We start from the raw sequence: 18,466 nt of genomic DNA on the forward strand, positions 1-18,466 counted from the left end.
AGTGCAGTGAAGTTCTGCTCTACATTTAATTTCATGACATTGACAGTATCATGAAATCATCACTACATCCCTGTCAGTTGGTTGAAGGCAACTGTAAGCATGTGTCTCACAATAGACATTTACTTAACCCTGACAATGGCTTTTCCATTTAGTATTGCATTGATACAAATAAACCTACATTTGTGTATTTATTCAGAAGTTCAGTAACAGCTGGGTTCCCTGGTGTGGTGGGAACTTAATATCTTGCGTGTTCATCGTGCACATGTATGTTAATTTGTGAATGTAACACTATCCAGATTACTGGGGTTTGCAAGCATCATTGTATTTATTTTTATAATGCTTCATCTGTCTAGATGTGTAATGGTGTATGTCCTTGCAAACATTTGCTTTGTAGTTGTCATACTGGTCCTTCTATTGTTCAGTTTATAATGCAGTTACCTGGACTTTTTGTTTCATAGTTAGTAAAATCACAAAGCAAATAGCAACCACTAATTTTACCATATCTTTTTATGAAAATATAATGTCTCACATAAAAATGCAAGTACTCTACTCTGAACAGTTAGAATAATCTTTCCCTATTCATTTTCCAGTGCAGACCCCACCCCTGACCTTTTATTCTGTAACATATGAAAGTTTGTATCTCCTCTTACACTCACACTGTTTGTCTTGGGGCCTGCAAGAGCGCTGCCCAGTTACCAGCTAACCCAGGTATCTGTGATGGTCTGCAGCCCTCTACTCCTGTGTGATTGAGAGGTGGTTGTAGGTCCAGGTTAATCTTTTCTCTGTCTCTGGACTCTGCTCCCTTCTCTCCCCAGTTTAGTGAAGTTTTATGATCTTCGCATCCTTTGACCCTGTGAGCTCTCCCATGTGTAGTTGCTGACGGCAGGATTTCAACTTGAAATACTGCTAACGCACAAGAAAGCAGCCTTGGCTGTTTTTTTTTTTTTTTTTTTTTTTTTAACACACACAACTTTTCAATATAAATAGAACACTACCAACTTTTTTTTTTTTTTACTATTTTTCCAACTTTTAAATGTTGTGTTTTTTGTTTTTTTTATTTTCTATCTATTTATTTTCAGCCGTTTACCATAATACAAAAATGGTTTGAATCAGAGTTTATTTATTGTTTTTATTTATTTAGCAGCTTTTATCTAAAGCGATTAACAGACTAGGGGGAGAACTATGCATCAACAACTGCTGCAGAGTCACTTGGGCCTCAATTTTACGTGTCATCTGAAAGAATGAGCACAAGGAGGTGACTTGCCAGAGTCACACACAGTGAATCGGTGGCTGAGCGGGGGTTTGAACAGGGAGCCTCTTTGTATCAAGTCCTTTCCTTTAACAACTGGATCAACAAAAAATGTGGCCACTCATTGCAGTAGTTCTCCTAGAACGTTTTAATTGCACAGTCAGTAGGATCACATGCTGCATCCCTTAGTCAGGGCTCAAAGGTGAGAAAATAAAGCTTTGAGTTACCACAGGAATGGTAAGGTGAAGAGGATGTTCCACTGTGTGCTCACACAGAAACCCAGGGGCTCCAGTAGAGGAAAGGAGGAGGCCTCTGAATCTCAGGGCGCCTGATGAGGCCTGGCCATTGCAGTGCTCTCTGAGGAGCAGCTTCTGAAATCGGAGGTGATTTTATTTAGTTTTGTATTGAGTGGCTGGAGAGTTGCATATCCTCAAAGGTCAACTGGAGGCTGGTTTTAGTACTGACCCCTCTCATTTACATGTTTACACAGAGGGAAATTGAACAATGCCGATCCTGTGAACTCAGATTTTCATTGTGCCATGTACTGCATATGCCTGTGGGAGTGGTTAGTTTGGTAAACATCTCTCATTCAGCCTGTGTTTTTTTTTATTGATTTAACATATTTACACAGGTAGTAGCAAGTAGGATATTTTGTCTCGATCACAAAGAATAGCTTCCGATCCAGTGCAAGAACTCAGCTTCACTCACTGACTGGGAAGGAACAGGTCAAACAGTTCAGCAGCGAGAGGTTTTCCCACATTTAAATTTATGACTTGTAATAAATTTGCATTGATCAGTCAGTTAAAAGTCTGAAATGTCTGTGTGCCATGGTACACCCTCCATTTCCTCGCCCTCGTCTCCCGCCGAGATACCACTTGGCGAGAGTCCCCAGTGGTCCCTAGAGGAGCTGGGGACCTCGCATCAGGAGAGATCCAGCGTCACTTTACCAACTCTGACTAACTGCAGAAAGGGCATGTAACATCCGTGTCGGTAATACACAAATTTTATGCGCCAGGCTGCAGCCGTTTTTCCTTCTTCTGAGGAACCTTATGCTGTAGTTTTGTTTCACTTTTCCCCCACACTATTTTTTGGCACCCTGTTTAAGACTCCACCAAGAAGACGACCTCCTGGTGAATCTGCTCCTGGCTATTGGTAAACTGGCAATTTACAAAACCAGGAAAAAAAAAGGTCACTGGAGAGGGTCTCCGATTGCGGAGCCATGATCAGGGCCCTAGTCTGCTCCTGGATTTCTTTAGAGCACACCAACGCAGAGTCCACTGGCGTCATGATGGCTTTTGTTGCCAGTGGGCTCTAAATGGCATACTCTGTACCGTCCTTTTTCATGCACTTTTGCAAACAAATACTTAAATTTACAGTCCCTTATGTTTTTTTTTCTTTAAAATTAGTTAGATGACCGTCCCTGTTAGCTTCCTCTTTTTGAAGTAGTCCCCATGATGGTCATTTAAATAGTACTACTACTAATTATAATTTATTAACCCTTAGCGGTCAATTTATTCAGCGTCAGGTCCAATATATTTTGACATGCACGGTTTATTTTACATGCGCTGTTTAAGTATTCCCCCCCACAGTAAAACAGGTTCAAAAAGGCACTGCATATGAAAAGGACACTCAGTACTGCATCTCCAGCCAAGCCCCACCCCTTGTTCGCTGTACTTTTCACATACCTCTTCATAGTCGTGCATACTGATAAAACGAGTGATCAGGAGAGGATTTATCACCAAATTCCTCATTAATACAATCCAGGAATCATTATTTTAAAAAGGCTCTGCAAATGTCCCTGACATTCTTTGAATGCTGGATTCGGAAGCACCTATCTTGTTTGCTTATGTCTGTGTTCTCTCTGTGGTGTAGGACCTCTGTGTGTTGCTCATATCCGCCCCTTTTTATTTATTTTTTTCCCCCGGCTTCTCTCGGTCTCACGCAGCCATTGAAAGGTTTTCTCAGCTTTTTCCGGAGAATAAACAACTACAGACCTGTGCTTGACGTCATTTTGATGATGTCAGATCTGGTCTGACATAGGACCGCAAAAGGGTTAATAATCTGAAGACGACAACATTTACGCTTGTCAAGTGACCCCGGAGATTGATTGTGCATCCACGATACATCAAGAGGTGTTTTTTTTTTTTTTTTTTTTTTTTTTTTTTTTTTTGCTCGTCTGGACATAACAAAAAATCCCTAACAGCAGAGGGTTTGATACATTTCTTATAATGCAGCTTACACTATACAATGTGATGGCGAATGAAGAAGTTAAAGTTCTGGCTTTGGATTTGGGGTGGACACTTATCTAACCAAGCTATTTCAGTTTTTATTTTTAATTAATTTTCTACAAATTTCTAGAATATTTTTTTCACTTGGAAGTTGTGAGGTAGGATGTGTAGACAAATGCAAAAATATATATTTTAATGCATTTTAATTTCAGGCTATAAGGCAACAAAAGGTGAAAGTTTTGAAAGGGGGATAAAGACTTTCTATAGGCTCTGTGTGTGATATATAGTACCAGTCAAAAGTTTGAGTACACTTGCTGGAAACCTAGGTTTTTTTCCTAATTGACAATGTTTTACGTCGTTTACGTTTCTGTAAATACTTGAAAATGAAAACACATGTTACAATATACAAAACAAAAGGAGTATCAAAGCAATGTTCAAAAAAATTGAAAATTGTCTCTAAATCTTGGATTCCTCAAAATAGCCACCCTTTGCCTTAATAACAGCCTCACAAACACGAGGCATTCGGTTAACAATTCAGCAGGAAATCACCCGACAAGTCTTCCCAGGTCTTCTGCAGCAATTCCCAGAGATGTGGGTAGCTTTGCTTTGACTCTTCTGTCCAGTTTGTCCCATACAAGTTCTAAGGGTTTGAGGGCTGGAGACGGGGCAGGCCAGGTCATTAGGTTGAGTTGTCCTTCACTTTCCTTCTTCGCCAGATAGTTCTTGCACAACTTTGAGGTGTGTTTCGGGTCATTATCTTGCTGAAGAATGAAGGACTGCCCAACTAGCCATAATCCTGATGGAATGGCATGCCTCTGAATTATGCTATGATAGTCATGCTGGTTGAGCTTGCCATGGACTTAGTAAAGATCACCAACTCTGTCACCAGCAAAGCAACCCCAGACCATGACATTGCCTCCTCCATGCTTGACAGTTGGAACTACACATGCACAACCCATAAGCTCACCCTCTCTGCGTCTTACAAATACTCGGCGGTTAGACCCAAATATTTCAAGTTTTGACTCATCGGTCCATAAGACTGACTTCCACTCCTCAAACGTCCAGTTTCTGTATGTTTTGGCCCAGGCAAGTCTCTTCCTCTTATTCTGCACTCTTAACAATGGTTTCTTTGCAGCAATTCTTCCAGTTAGGCCAGCTTCACACAATCTTCTCTGAACAGTTGATGTTGAAACATCTGAACTACTAGTAGCATTTAGCTGAGCTTGTATTTCAGGCGCAGTTATTCGCCGGTTTCGCAGACTTGTGACTCAGATGAACTTGTTCTCTGATTCTGAGGTCACCCTTGGCCTGCCTGACCTTGTTTGGTCCTCATGAGTGCCAGTTTCTTCAAATCCTGTGGTCTTGGCCATAGCAGTTACAGTCATTTGCAAAGTTCTTACAATCTGTCTTAGATTGACTTTCATTTCTTAAAATAATTGGACTGTCTTTTTTCTTTGCTTAACTGAGCGTATTTAGCCATTTTCTGCTCCCTTACATTCAGGAATGACAAACTTGTGCCTATGCTACCTAGTAATCATGGATCCTCATCTGTTAACAATAATTGGTCACAAAAGGTTAATTAGGTAACATGCTAGTTAACTCAGATCCTGCTCGGGTTGTTCTCGAGGCTTTCTTATCGAAAGGGGCATCTCACTGGTCTCCAGACCCTGCTCAAAGGCAGGTCCTAGCAGGTCTACAGGACAGGAGCCCATGTACTACAGAGATAACACGGACATTAAAGGAGGTAGCTGCTTCTCCATCCAGCGCTCAAAGAATATCATGGACATTTGCAGAGCTTTTTGAGAGGTTACAGCATTTAAATAATGACTTGGATCGCATTATTGACGAGTTTGGTGCTAAAACGAGTGGTCAGGAGAGGATTTATCAGATCCACATCTATAAAGAGCTTTGTGAAAAACACACACTACTAACAAACAATAACACAAAACAAAAATGAACTGAACTTTTTCATCAATGTTAGATCTATTTATCAGACAAGGTTTGCAAACAAAAAAGCCATTTATTGACAGAAATTATCTGTACGTGTCCATGGTATGGTATCTTTCAAAACAGTCACCTGGGTGTAACCCTGGCTGCCTTGAGCAGGTTTTGCAGAACCATAGTCTCTCTCGTCCCCCCTTTTGTCTTTTTGTCACGCATAGTCTTCGGTGCTCTTCGATTTCATTTTTGGCAATGAAATGTGGCTTTCTATTCAGCCGTTCTTTGTGTGTGGATGACGGACGACTATGTTTTCTTGAGCCAGGGTTGCACACATTTCCCACCAGTTGTACCAGTAAGGCTTTCCTGAAGGTTTTATGGTGAACAGGTAGCTGTCGTAATTCCACCTTCATCAAACTGAACAGGATAGCACTGTTCACAATTACTTCCAGCAGCCAAAACAGCATCTTCCTTCACCACTTCTAAGACTTTCTTGTGAAAGCATAGCTGGCACAGTAGTGATCCGCCCGGTCCACTGCACCCTTCTTGCTGGTGTAATCTCAGATAACTGAAGGCTTGTCCAGTTCTTCTATTGCTCCTCTCTTGATGGTGCGCTGTACCTTCTCACAGTCACTGCCATGGAAGGTGCTCAATATGTTCTTCCATCCTAGCACCATGACCTTGTTGTCCTTGCTGAATGAGACTTTTTTTTAAATTTTCTTTTTTTTGAGGCCTCACTTCACTGGTAGTGGCAATCCTCTTCTGTTTGGCCATTACTGTTCCAGTAAGGTGGATTTTTATTTTTAGCAGTGCCATGGCCAGGATGTAACCTGTGTAAAATCTGTCTGTAAACAAATGAAAACCATGTCAGTTTGTGGTCTGCAGCAAAGTTTCACACAGGTGAAAAACAATTCTTGATGAAAACAGCATTTCAGGTCTCAACAGGGAGTCTGCTGTTGGGCTGCCAAAGTAAGTAATACAATAGCAGACACATAACCAGTTTCAGAGTCAGCTAAAGCAAACACACGCATCCCCCACTTGGTAGACTTCTGAGGATTGTAGGAACGGTGCTCTCATCAATGCAAATGTCTCTACCTGGGATAATAACTCATGGCATTTTGCATCTATGTAGCTGACCACATTCCTGACCTTTTGTCCTCTCCTAACATAAGCAACCTGAGGCAACTGGGTGGTGGGAGGGGAGGGCAAAGTGCAGGACCCAAAAGATCTGCAAGAACCGTGAATACATCTCTTGAAAACGTCTTTGAAAAACAGCATTCTGTCGGCCCATTCCTCTGAGAAATTCTCTCATGTCTGTTTTTTCATTCAGTCCCATATTCAGCAGAACACCAAAAAATGCCTTCATCTCTGGTAACGTAACAGGTTTCCAGGAGTTTCCAAATAGAATTATGACGGAGCGGTCCTGTTAGTTTTACACCCGCATGTCTATTGGTTTCATTTAGAATTTCAGTAAACAAAGTGTTCCTGAAAAAAGTTGAAAAAACTCCAGTGCAGCCCTCAAAGTAGTACTCCCTTGAAATCCCTTATTTAGCACAGTAAATTGGAGTTTTGTGAAATCATCTGCACTTACCGATGCACATCTCCGCCTTATGGCTGCCAGTCTGGTTCGTGGTCACTTTCCTCAGATTCCTCAGTAAGAGAAAAATGTACTTCCTTGTCACTAGATTGATCAAAATCATCATTCAAACTGCTTTCGTTTGTACTTTCTGCCTCATCCATCACCTGTGCAAGTTCTTCAGGCTTCATTGACTTTCTCTGTCTGCTCTGTGCCATTCTCACTCTGTGCATTTCCGTCTGTTCACTTCGGCTTTGCTCAGCCTGTATATGGTCTATTCAGTTGTCTCCGCCTTCTTTCTGATCAGAGACAAATTAGGGAACGCCTTGTCTTGGCTTAAAAACAATACAGGCGGTGTTAGATCATGGTTTTCAGCAATAACGGGCAGAGTCCGACAATGGACTGGAAATGGATTTTCGCTATGTCGGACCGGGTCCAACATAGGACCGCAATGGGTTAAGATGAGGCTTTTTGAGTAATGGCTTCTTTCTTGCCACCCGTTCATACAGGCCAGCTTTGTGTAGGGACTGGTTTATTGTTGATGTGTGAACACTAACTCCCATCTCAGACACAAAACTTTGAAGATCTCTCAAGGTCATTGTTGGCTTCAGAGTGACAGAGGTTTCCTGCTTGCCCAGCTGCTCAGTTTGGAAGGGCGACCTGATCTGGGCAGTGTCTAGGTTGTATGATGCATCATCAACTTCTTAACAATGGACTTCACTGTGTTGGTTGGTATTCATGGTTGCTTTGTTGGATCACTTTGCTAGTTCCAGCTTGACAATCTTTATATACCTGAGGGAAATGATCTACAAATGAAACCACTTTCGTACACAGGCTGAAATCATTTCACTAATTTTGTGACCTTTCAAACAAATCGTTTGCACCTGAGCGGATTTAGGGTTGCAGTAGCAAAGGGGTTGAATACTTAAACTGAGATTAATTTGTTTTTTCTCAAAATCTTACTTATTTATATTCTATATGCATATTTTAACTTTATCAATGTTTAGTAGTTTGTGTAGATTCTATGTGAAAACTTTGCAGGGGGGTGAATACCTCTGCAAACCACTGACAGACAGATAGATAGAATTAGATTATTAAGAAGTGGAAGGCGTATGGCACCACCAAGACCCTGCCTAGATCAGGCCGTCCCTCCAAACTGGATGACAGAGCAAGAAGGAGACTGATCAGAGGCTACCAAAATGCCAATGGCAAGAGCTACAAGCTTTTATGGCCAAGACTAGTCAAAATGTGCATGTGACAATAATATCCCAAGCACTCCACAAATCTGGCCTGTATGGTAGGGTGGCAAGGAGGAAGCCATTACTGAAGAAAGCCCACCTCGAATCCCGTTTGAAGTATGCAAACAAACACTCCGGAGATTCTGTAGCCATGTGGCAAAAAGTTTTGTGGTCTGACGAAACTATAATGGAACTTTTTTGGCCTAAATGCAAAGTGTTATGTTTGGTGTAAACCCAACATAGCACATCACCCAAAGAACACCATCCCTACTGTGAAGCATGATGGTGGCAGCATCATGTTATGGGGATGTTTCTTATCGGCAGGGACTGGGGCACTTGTCAGGATAGAAGGGAAAATAAATGGCGCCAAGTACAGAAAAGTCCTTGAGAAAAACCTGCTGCCCTCTGCAAGAAAGCCGAAACTGGGACGGAAGTTCACCTTTCAGCATGACAACAACCCAAAGCACACAGCCAAAGCTACACTGGAGTGGCTAAGGAACAAAAAGGTAAATGTGCTTGAGTGGCCCAGTCAGAGCCCTGACCTAAATCCAAATCGAACATTTGTGGCATGACTGGAAATTTGCTGTCCATCAACACTCCCCAAGGAACTTGACAGAGCTGGAACAGTTTTGTAAACAATGGTCAAATATTGCCAAATCTAGGTGTGCAAAGTTGGTTGAGACCAATCCCAACAAACTCACAGCTGTAATTGCTGCCAAATGTGCTTCCACCAAGTATTAACTCAGGGGTGGAGACTTATCCAATTACGATCTTTCAGTTTTGTATGTAATATATAATTTTTTCCCCATAAAAAACTTTTTTCCCCCCCTCAAGTGTGGAGTATGGTGTGTAGATAAGTGGGAAAAAAAAAATCCTCATTTAAATGCACGAAACTCTGAAGCACTGACACAATAAAATGTGAAAAAAAGTTAAAAGGGGGTATAGACTTTCTACAAGCACTAATATATATATATATATATATATATATATATATATATATATATATATATATATATATATATATATATATATATATATATATATATATAGACACACACACACACACACATATATCTATACACATATAATATACATAATGTTTCTCAAACCATACATTTGATCAAATGAATAAAAGGTCTTAGGTAGGTGGCCAAATTAACAATTTTATTGTCAATTTGACAAATTGCCTAACCACCTCTTAATAAACCAGATACTGAAGGAAGAGTAAGGCTCCTAATGTCTTTTGTAATCAGGACCACAGGGTTACCAATACTGGTGTCACAGGAAATAAGCTAGCGTTTGCCTTTTTGAGCCTTTCTAGCCATGTGCGAATCTTCGAACTTCAAGAAGCTGCTGATGAGATTCTGGGAACAGTGAGCTACTAACCAAATGAGAAAGATGGGCTAAATGACCTCTTCTTGTTTGTAAACTTTGTGATCAGCAATCATTTAAAACCAACAGATAAATATTCCAGTTCCAAATGTGTATATACATCTGTAGCACACTATCAGCAATCCTAAACAAGACAACAATTATGATTTTTTACACAACTTTAACCCCTTTTTTTATACAAGCTTAAAACCACTGTCCCAGCACTTCCGGGGGAGAGACTGCGCAAGCTTCAAATCAGTACTTCCCTAAATAACAGCACGCATCTCTCTCTCTACCCAGAATGCACGACTAAATTGTGTATAATTACATAACATGACATCTTCTTTATGTATAGTTTTTTTTCCTTAAATACTGTAAAACCTGTCTAACGACATCCTTTGTTTTGTAGTTAATTCAGTGGGGTCACAACCTATTCTTTCTGAGTTTTTGTACTTAACACAGTGTTACATAAAACATGTTTGATTACATTTTGCAAATGAATGAATATTCAGGTACTTTTCTGAATTGTGAACAGATATGCGGACAGGACTACACCATGTTCATCCCAGCACTAATTACTTGCAATCCACTGCTACGTTAGGGGTTTATAAAGAAAATGTTGATTGGAATTGTTCTAGAATGCATGGCGAAATTGCCAATCTTAAAAGACTGAAATAAAGTAGAACCCCTTTATCTATACATCTTTGTATATCAATTGCAGCAGTGCAAGGCACTAGCCATTTGTATAATTGACTTCGTAAGTTTTACATTCAAATTCATGGACAAATGGTTTTGAACCCTGAAACCTAGGAAATGCGATTTACAATTGCACTCCCCATCTCACTTCACATCTGCATATGGTACACAGGTACAGCATTCTCCCTGCCATTTGCTATGCAAAACAGCTAAATAAAAGTAAAACAAATAAGGTCATAATATTCTGCTTTACTTTTAAACTATTGGTGAGTTTAGGTCGGGACAACCACATGGGTACAAGTTAGGAAGCGAATAAAACGGGAGTACCAGAAAAAAGGGAAGACTCTGGGTTATGCCATCTTACTGACTAAGGGACAACAATCCCTTAGTCCCCTTACAATTAGTTTGTAATTTACATGCTAGATTGAGGCTCCTGTCTCTTCGGGGAACATAATTTACATGTACATAGTCAGTGTTTTGCATTTGTTTACTGTGTGTTTTTTTAGTAGGGTGAGAAAAACATACCTTAATGTTTCTTTATTGATAGCAGCGTTTATTCAAGGGCGGCCTCTATTATAAAGCTGATCTATGACTGCGGTGTCAATACGAGGGCAGTGCCAAATTAAAGTAATACAGTATTCATAAAGTTGAGTTCTTATCTATAAACAGTGACACATTTAAAGGTTGGGACTGTCTGTAGCTTGGTGTTGTTTACTATCGTCAGCCTATTGTAAGTGATTGCAAGCTGAAACTACTTATACACTCTTTTCATACATTATAATACAGTTGCACAGGCAGCGATTCCGTAAGTGCTGCGGGGCTCAAGCACCAATGGGGGAAAATAAGGTCCCACGCAGTGCAAATAAATCACCTGTTATGTCAATATATAGTGTGCATGCTTCACAAGCAGACTTGTTATTGCAGTGTTTAAAAATATAAATTATATTTTTCCATATTTGTTTTGCTCTCATTAGTTAGTATCTGTACTAGATACAGCGTCCGTCAGTTTTGGCAGATTCTACTGTACTTGCTGAAGCGATTTTCTCCCACTGCTGATTTAAAAAAAAAAAAAAAAAAAAAAAAAACACACCTAACAATTTCATCCCGAGGGCTACAGTGAAATATCCAGCTCAAATTCCAACTAGAAGTCTAATAGACTATCATCTGAAAAAAAGGCCTTTAAAGCTTGAAAACGCTCAGCTCCCGGTAGAGAATTATTTCTGTGTTTTTCAGACAGACAAGGTACTAATACATCCTTCTAGGGTGGGTATGTCATTGGCAATGTGGGTAAAATAAATAAATAAAAAAAAGAGGCTATTTTTAATGTTATTTACCTGAAACAAATATTTTAAAGCGCTAGGTGTGGTGGCAAGACAAATGGCAATAACTAGAGTTTTACACATTGGATTAAACACAAAAGTGGTATCATTGCATTGAACAGGACCTGTGTTTTTATTGAATATGTCACAGTGTGGGGTAATATGATTATGTGACATACAGTGGTCAAAGGGCACGAGTCATGTTTTGAGCTGTTTTTGGGCTTTTAGTTCAAATGGTTAAATGGTTTAGTTTAAAAAGGTTAATCTTATTTCTCAGATTGTCAGTTTTTTTACCAAAAAGATTTGATCTCTACCTTACCGTTCAGTTTTGGCAGGGTGTCACAAATGTCGCTTTTTGACATAAATGTGCATGGTTTTTCGAACACTCCATGACAATGTCAACCTGCAGTACATAATTCTGATCGTCTCAAACCCTTGCAAGTTATACATCTATGGAAAGCTTTTTTGCCTCCCGTTTTATATTACACATCAATATTTTCAAGGTAAAAGGTACACTTGAATAATTATTGATATCTGTGCAGAAATTATTGTATCCTTCAAAAGGTACCCACTATAGGTCTCAGCAGTATAAGCCATAAGCTTCCTCAGTAAAAAGGATTTTCAACAGCTATTGAGATTTTGTTGTAGGGATGTGCCATTACACTTGAATGACTATTTTCTATTATACCTTTACAATCAGCCTGTAATTAAATTTTATTTATTGCATAACAATAAAAACAATAACATGAATAATTATAAATGTGCAGGACGTAGGAGGCACATTATTGTTGCTCCACAAAAGCACCAGGGATTCCTTTTTGCCTTAATGTTCCTTCTCATCACTACTGCAGACAATACTTGGCTGTTCATCATCATGTATATCGAAAGGGTTCATTGGCACTCCTCTGATGCCATTCAATTGCAAGATTCAATACACGAGAGGCTGTTGGCCTTACACTGGCACGCCACACTTGCAGGTTAGGAGCTCCAAAACTAGAGGTTGCTCCTTCACATACATTAGCATCAGAAGCCTACACTCATCATGCTGCCATCCATTCCCTACTGTGTTTGGAGTGTATGCAGAGGCATTGTCAGCTCTCTTCCAGATACAGGTCTGGTAGTTTGCCCTCTGCAAGTGAAGTGCAAGACTGTCGGTTGTGTGTGGAAGAGACGCAATAAGCAGCTGCTTCTTACAGTAGAGCTCATATCTCAGTTTATCTACCTATTCACTGTTTGTTTGTGCGATACCATATAGAGCAGCTACGAGGGCTTCACTTCCTTTCACAATGTCATCAGACAGATTAAGTTCTAGACCCAGACTTCCTACTGATACAGCATACTTCATTGAGAATTTCTGAAGTTGTTTTAGTGGCTTCAGTTTGCCTATGCCTACCATGGCTCTTGTAGTGCAGCCTGATAAGGCATGTAAACCCGGGAGGGCATCGACTACCTCACCAAATGCAGGATATGGATTGGGATGAATCTTCTTTGCTTTCCTGCACCTGTGAGGAACCAGAACTGCTCTGCATGTATCCCTACATCTGTATGTGGTGACTTCATAATAACGCAGGTAAATCCATCTTTGGCAGCTTGTGCTGCATGGAGAATCATGCGAGTGTCTGCATCTTCCTAACCTGTAAAGAGATCCGCTAGCTTCTATTTATGTCCCAGTGTGATTCTTTTTCATCACAGCTCATCCTTTCAAATTCAGCCTCTCTGTGAGCAGATTTATCATCACCTTTCATGTCGTTGATTTGCTTCATTGCAGTGTCAATAGCTGACCTTTGGTGGGAGATCAGGAACCACTTGTTCTGAGCCTTGGATTGCCGGGAGATGCTTACGATCCCTCCTGGAGACTTGGTATCCCGGTTTACTGACTGTTCAAGAGCCAGGTCAATCCACACACCACAGAAAGGCTTTCCTAATCTGGATATGGCATGATGGCCTTCTTGAAACTGAATGTATACAGAATGACTGCCAGGACAACCACTCCATTACCTGCATGACCAACTTGTGAGCATGGATGCCTCGGCTATATACATTTCCTTTTAGAAGGCTGGCAGAAGTGTTTTCTGCATGAGCACCCGATTCAACCAGAAGATCTTCCAACCAAGAAAAATCTAACATCTTGCCTATGATACCTAAGAAATTAAAGTTATGTGCATGCCTCCTAGACTCAGAAACATGTTTGGCCTTCTTGAGATAATTTACTTCGCCTTGCATTACATTGCCTCATCCTGTGTCTTCTGACTTAGAAGCTTCATTTTTTTCAGTGCATAAAATTGTACAAACCGTACTGTACTCGGTTGGTGAGGCGCAGTAACCAATTACTGAATTGATATAGACAGATAGGCTGTCGATCACAGTTAAGTTCTACGATTAACGCGTTAATTTTTTGGGAGATTCATTTTAACGCATAGCGTAATTTCCTGTAGCACCATTTTAATACGAGCCAGGATTGAAGGAGTGAAGTAATTGCTTTTAATATAAAATTAGCCATGGAACTGCACTGGGTAACAAAACATGCAAAGAAGCTTATTTTTAAAAAAAAAATTCTGACGGTTCATTGGAAAGAAAGAGGGTTACTTGCATCACAGAAGTGCATCTACCCTGCTGTATCCCCTGCGTGGTGCTAAACATGCATTCACTTCTCAAAATACAGTCTAGTAGTTTTTTCTGCTACAGACAATAACAATAAAACAACAAATTAAACATTTCAGTTTCGACTTAGTACTCTGAGATCCCTGCAAACCCGTTTCAGTCCGATACTATAACCAGTGCTGTTGGGTAGCTACCAACTGCAGGTCCATTAATAGTGTAGCTTTGTTTCATTTCAATAACCACAATTATTTAAACGACATTATTTACAATTATGAAGGATAGAACTGTTACTCGGTGCATGTTTTGTGTTATTTTGGTAATTTAAAGTTATTCACAAGAGAATTTAATTGTATTATTATTATTATTATTATTATTATTATTATTATTATTACTACTACTATTATTTAAACGGCAATGAAAAACATCAGTATATGAGTAAAGGAAACTGGTTGTTTTAAATGCAGAATGGTGAGTAATAAACTGACTCCACTGTGATTTAACAGCTGGTTCAAACCATTTCACAACAAATGCTGGATTGTAAATAAATATAAAACTATACAGAGAATCCAGCAATAGGAAAACAGGGTTGTTTTTTGGATGATGATATTAATAATTAGTATCATCAATTAGTATTTAAATCCCCTGTCAGCCCATATATACATTTTGATTTCAAACAAACTTACTAATAGTTAAAAAAACAGATGTCGCAATGTTGTGTGTGTCGACTCAGTCACGTCTTCAGAAGTTTGTTAATTTTATTTGGCGCTTCGAAAGTTCTATATAAAACTGCGCCACTGCTCACATATAGGCCTACAGCATAGCATTTTTATCTCTGTTCACATGTATTTTTTAGGTGAAATATTGAATAACAACAAATGTTTTTAATGGTACAATTTAGCAATTTTAGTTGAAGTCAAGATTTGGCACAAGTTATATTTGAAGGATACAAGAATTTCTGTTACAGCGCATATATAAACAGTTATTCTAATATATCTTGTACTGCATGTTGACATTTTCAAGAGTTAGAAAAAAACCACACCTTTTAAATTTATTTTTAAACATAGCGCCTTTCATTGTGGGCCACCATCACAAAGCGCTTTATAAGACACGTGACTAGGGTGTGTGAACTATGCATCAGCAGCAGAGTCACTTACAACAACGTCTCACCCGAAAGATGGAGCACAAGGAGGTTAAGTGACTTGCTCAGGATCACAAAGCAAGTCAGTGGCTGAGCTGGGATTTGAATCAGGGACCTCCTGGTTAAAAGCCTGTTTCTTTAACCACTGTACCACAGATGTCTCTGTTCTTAGCAATTACAGACCAATCTGTTTTACCATTTATGTCAAATATCATTGTCCCTTTCAACAACTGCTCTACTGAAATTGACAACAAATGATACATCACTGTCAACAGATACAAACTACAGAGGCAATTTTCATTGATTTCTCTAAAGCATTTGATTTAGTCAACCAATATATGATTTTTCTTTAGCTGTCCAACTTGAACTTAAATGGTACTGCACTGTCACTGTTTAAATCATATTTATCGTTCACAAGCAGTTGTATTTGAAAGAATAAAATACAACTTTGACAAGCGTCAAATGAATGGCTTCTGAATGACCACTGGACCACACAGCCTCATCACTCTGCCAAAACGGTAAGGATCAAATCTTTCTGGTAAAAATACTGATGCCGAGGAATATGATGAACCTACATTTCTACCTCATGTGAAACACATTCTTCAGCCATTTGAGCTCATAACATGACTCAACGTGCCCTTTGACCTCTGATAATATCACATGACCACATTCAATAAAAACACAGGTCTTGTTCAATGCAATGATGCCACTTTTGTGTTAATAAAATGTGTAAAACTCTAGTACTGCCATTTGTCTTACCACCACACCTAACTTTTTAAAATATTAATTTCAAGTATATTACAGGAAAAACTGCCTCTATTTTTTATTTTACCACATTGCCAATGACGTACCAAACCTAGAAGGATGTATTAAGACACTATGTCTGTAAAACACAGAAATAATTCTCTACCGGGAATTCAGGTTCATCGACAAATTTGGTACTCAGATGAGTCTTTAACCCGGCTCTTCATGAATAAAACGTTATACTGCATCTCTTGTGGGGTCATTCCTTTATTTGTTGGACCATGTTCTAGGACTTAAAACATTGAAACGGGGGTGTATATTATAAAGTTTACCTTTTCTGCCAGTCTGCACCTCTACATTTTACCCTGTCCTGAATTATGTAAATGGTTATGATAAAAATAATGATATGGTAATTAAATAAAACTGTTTAATGAATCTCAAACAATACTCTACAAACTATTGTAGTGAATTTTCTTTCAGAACTAAATAAATAAAAATAAACCCGGATCACAATTCAAAAATAGCAGTCTAAACCCAGTCTTGAAAGAGTTAAATGTTTACTTTAACTTGTCCCCTAAATATAGGTCTTATTTGTTTTTTCTAAATGAATACAAATAAAACCATACAGACTAATCATGCTTAATCCAATTTACCTTGACAGAGCCGATACTCTTCCCAGTCACAGCCTCTCCGTTTCTCTCCTTCGTCGGAGCGGATTCCTCCGACATCACCTCTTCCTGGAGTCGGCTCTCCCCGGGCTCACTGGGGTTGGGGATGCCGCTAGTCACGAACTCTTCCAGGCACAAAAGTTTCAGTTTTTTGAGGAGGTCGTCGGTCTCTCGGTCGACCACTACGAGTTTGAGACCCATGGTCTGCGCCTTTATCCGGGACACCACTTGCTGGTGGCTCTCGTTCTCTACATTCACTCCATTGACAAACGCCAGCCGGTCCCCAGCGCGCAGACCCGATTTCTCTGCCGCGGAGTCCGGCTCAACAAGCCGGATGAACTGGCCTATCTTCCCTTTCTCGCCGTGGAGGTGGAAGCCGTAGCCGTTTGCTCCCTTTTCCAGAGAGCAGAGTCGGGGCCGGAGGCATTCCGAGTTGCGAGACATTCTCCTTAGTATACACTTGGCACTGGACAAAATCTAAACTCTAGTGGCAAACCAATCAAACCAGTTCGAAAATATTAAATGAAATTTGTAAAGCCACCTAAAAAAAAAGTACTGTTTTAAAACATTATCAGTTATTTGAAAAACAAATACGCTCTCTGTGAAAATAAACAGACAATGTCTAGGCGTCTGCAGATGAGTCGGCGAGTTCAAGTACTTCTGATTGTTCACGAGATGAATCTCAAAAGATTCCACCCTTCAATTCTCTACCATAAACTCACAGCAACTCCTAATCCAATCGCCTGCAGTCTGCTGAAATTAACCTCTTTCAGTATATAAAGGAATGGGGGCGTCAAATGAAATGACACGTAAATTGACCAATCACATACCGAGAAAGTATATCAATAAAAAACAAGGACCAATGACAGAGGAGTTGTCCTGTTCGGTGTATGGGGTATGATGAAAAGAAATGAGTGTGATAAAAGTTTAGGGGTGAGAATTAAGAAATATATTGAGGAGCAGGTAACATTGAAAGACTGTAAAGGAAGTACGAGACAAAAAAATACAAACTCTGTCATCAGTCCATGGTGTTTTAAAAATCCAGTGATTGATCTGTAAAGAAAAGGAGGAAGGGGGTTTTCTGTGAACTGGCAAGGACGTGGGTAAACTGTGTATGGGAAAATGACTAAGATTTTTACAGATGGGTCTAAAAATACAATAATGGTAGGGTTGGAGCAGCTTATTACAGAATCTGGGGTAGGAAAATGTGTACGTATTACATTAAGTGTCTATTATGACAGCTGAACTAATTGGGATTATTATGGCATTACAATGGATTATTGAGGTTAAGATAGAGAGGGCAGTAATTTTTTTCAGATTCGTTATCAGGACTACTGGCAATTAAGTATGAAAGAAAAGGGGATAGAAGGGATTTAGTACAGGAAGTAATGTATCTAGTGTCAGAATGTGTGTGTTTAGGATTGTATGTTTTTTTTTTTTTTTTTTTGTGTTCATTCCAGTGCATATAGGAATAGAGGGGAATGAGAGGGTGGAAGGGTTAGCAAGAATTGCAGTGAAGAAAGTGAATGTGGGTGTGAATGTTCATTATGGGTTAAGGTAGTATTATAAACTAATAGAAACAATTATAGTGGATGAATGGCAGAATATGTGGAATAGGGAAAAAAGGTGTAAATGATATAAATCACAAAGTCAGTTTGCAGGAAGAATGGTATGGAAGGAATAGACAGGAGGAAGTTAAC

The 18,466-nt window shown here is 39.5% G+C and overlaps 1 protein-coding gene across 2 annotated transcripts in view; it reads right to left on the minus strand.

The window, feature by feature from the left end:
* The window catches only part of LOC121296224 (Na(+)/H(+) exchange regulatory cofactor NHE-RF1-like), a 76,873-nt gene extending 59,371 nt beyond the window's left edge, over nucleotides 1-17,502 (minus strand). For both annotated transcript variants that reach the window (XM_041221554.1, XM_041221552.1), the window contains exon 1: nucleotides 16,752-17,502. In XM_041221554.1, the coding sequence (XP_041077488.1) occupies nucleotides 16,752-17,210 (459 nt within the window). In that variant the 5' untranslated portion in view covers nucleotides 17,211-17,502. The remainder of the gene's footprint in view (nucleotides 1-16,751) is intronic.
* Between the last annotated feature and the right edge of the window lie 964 nt (nucleotides 17,503-18,466).

This window comes from Polyodon spathula, chromosome 21 (genome assembly GCF_017654505.1).
Source record: "Polyodon spathula isolate WHYD16114869_AA chromosome 21, ASM1765450v1, whole genome shotgun sequence".
NCBI lineage: Eukaryota > Metazoa > Chordata > Actinopteri > Acipenseriformes > Polyodontidae > Polyodon > Polyodon spathula.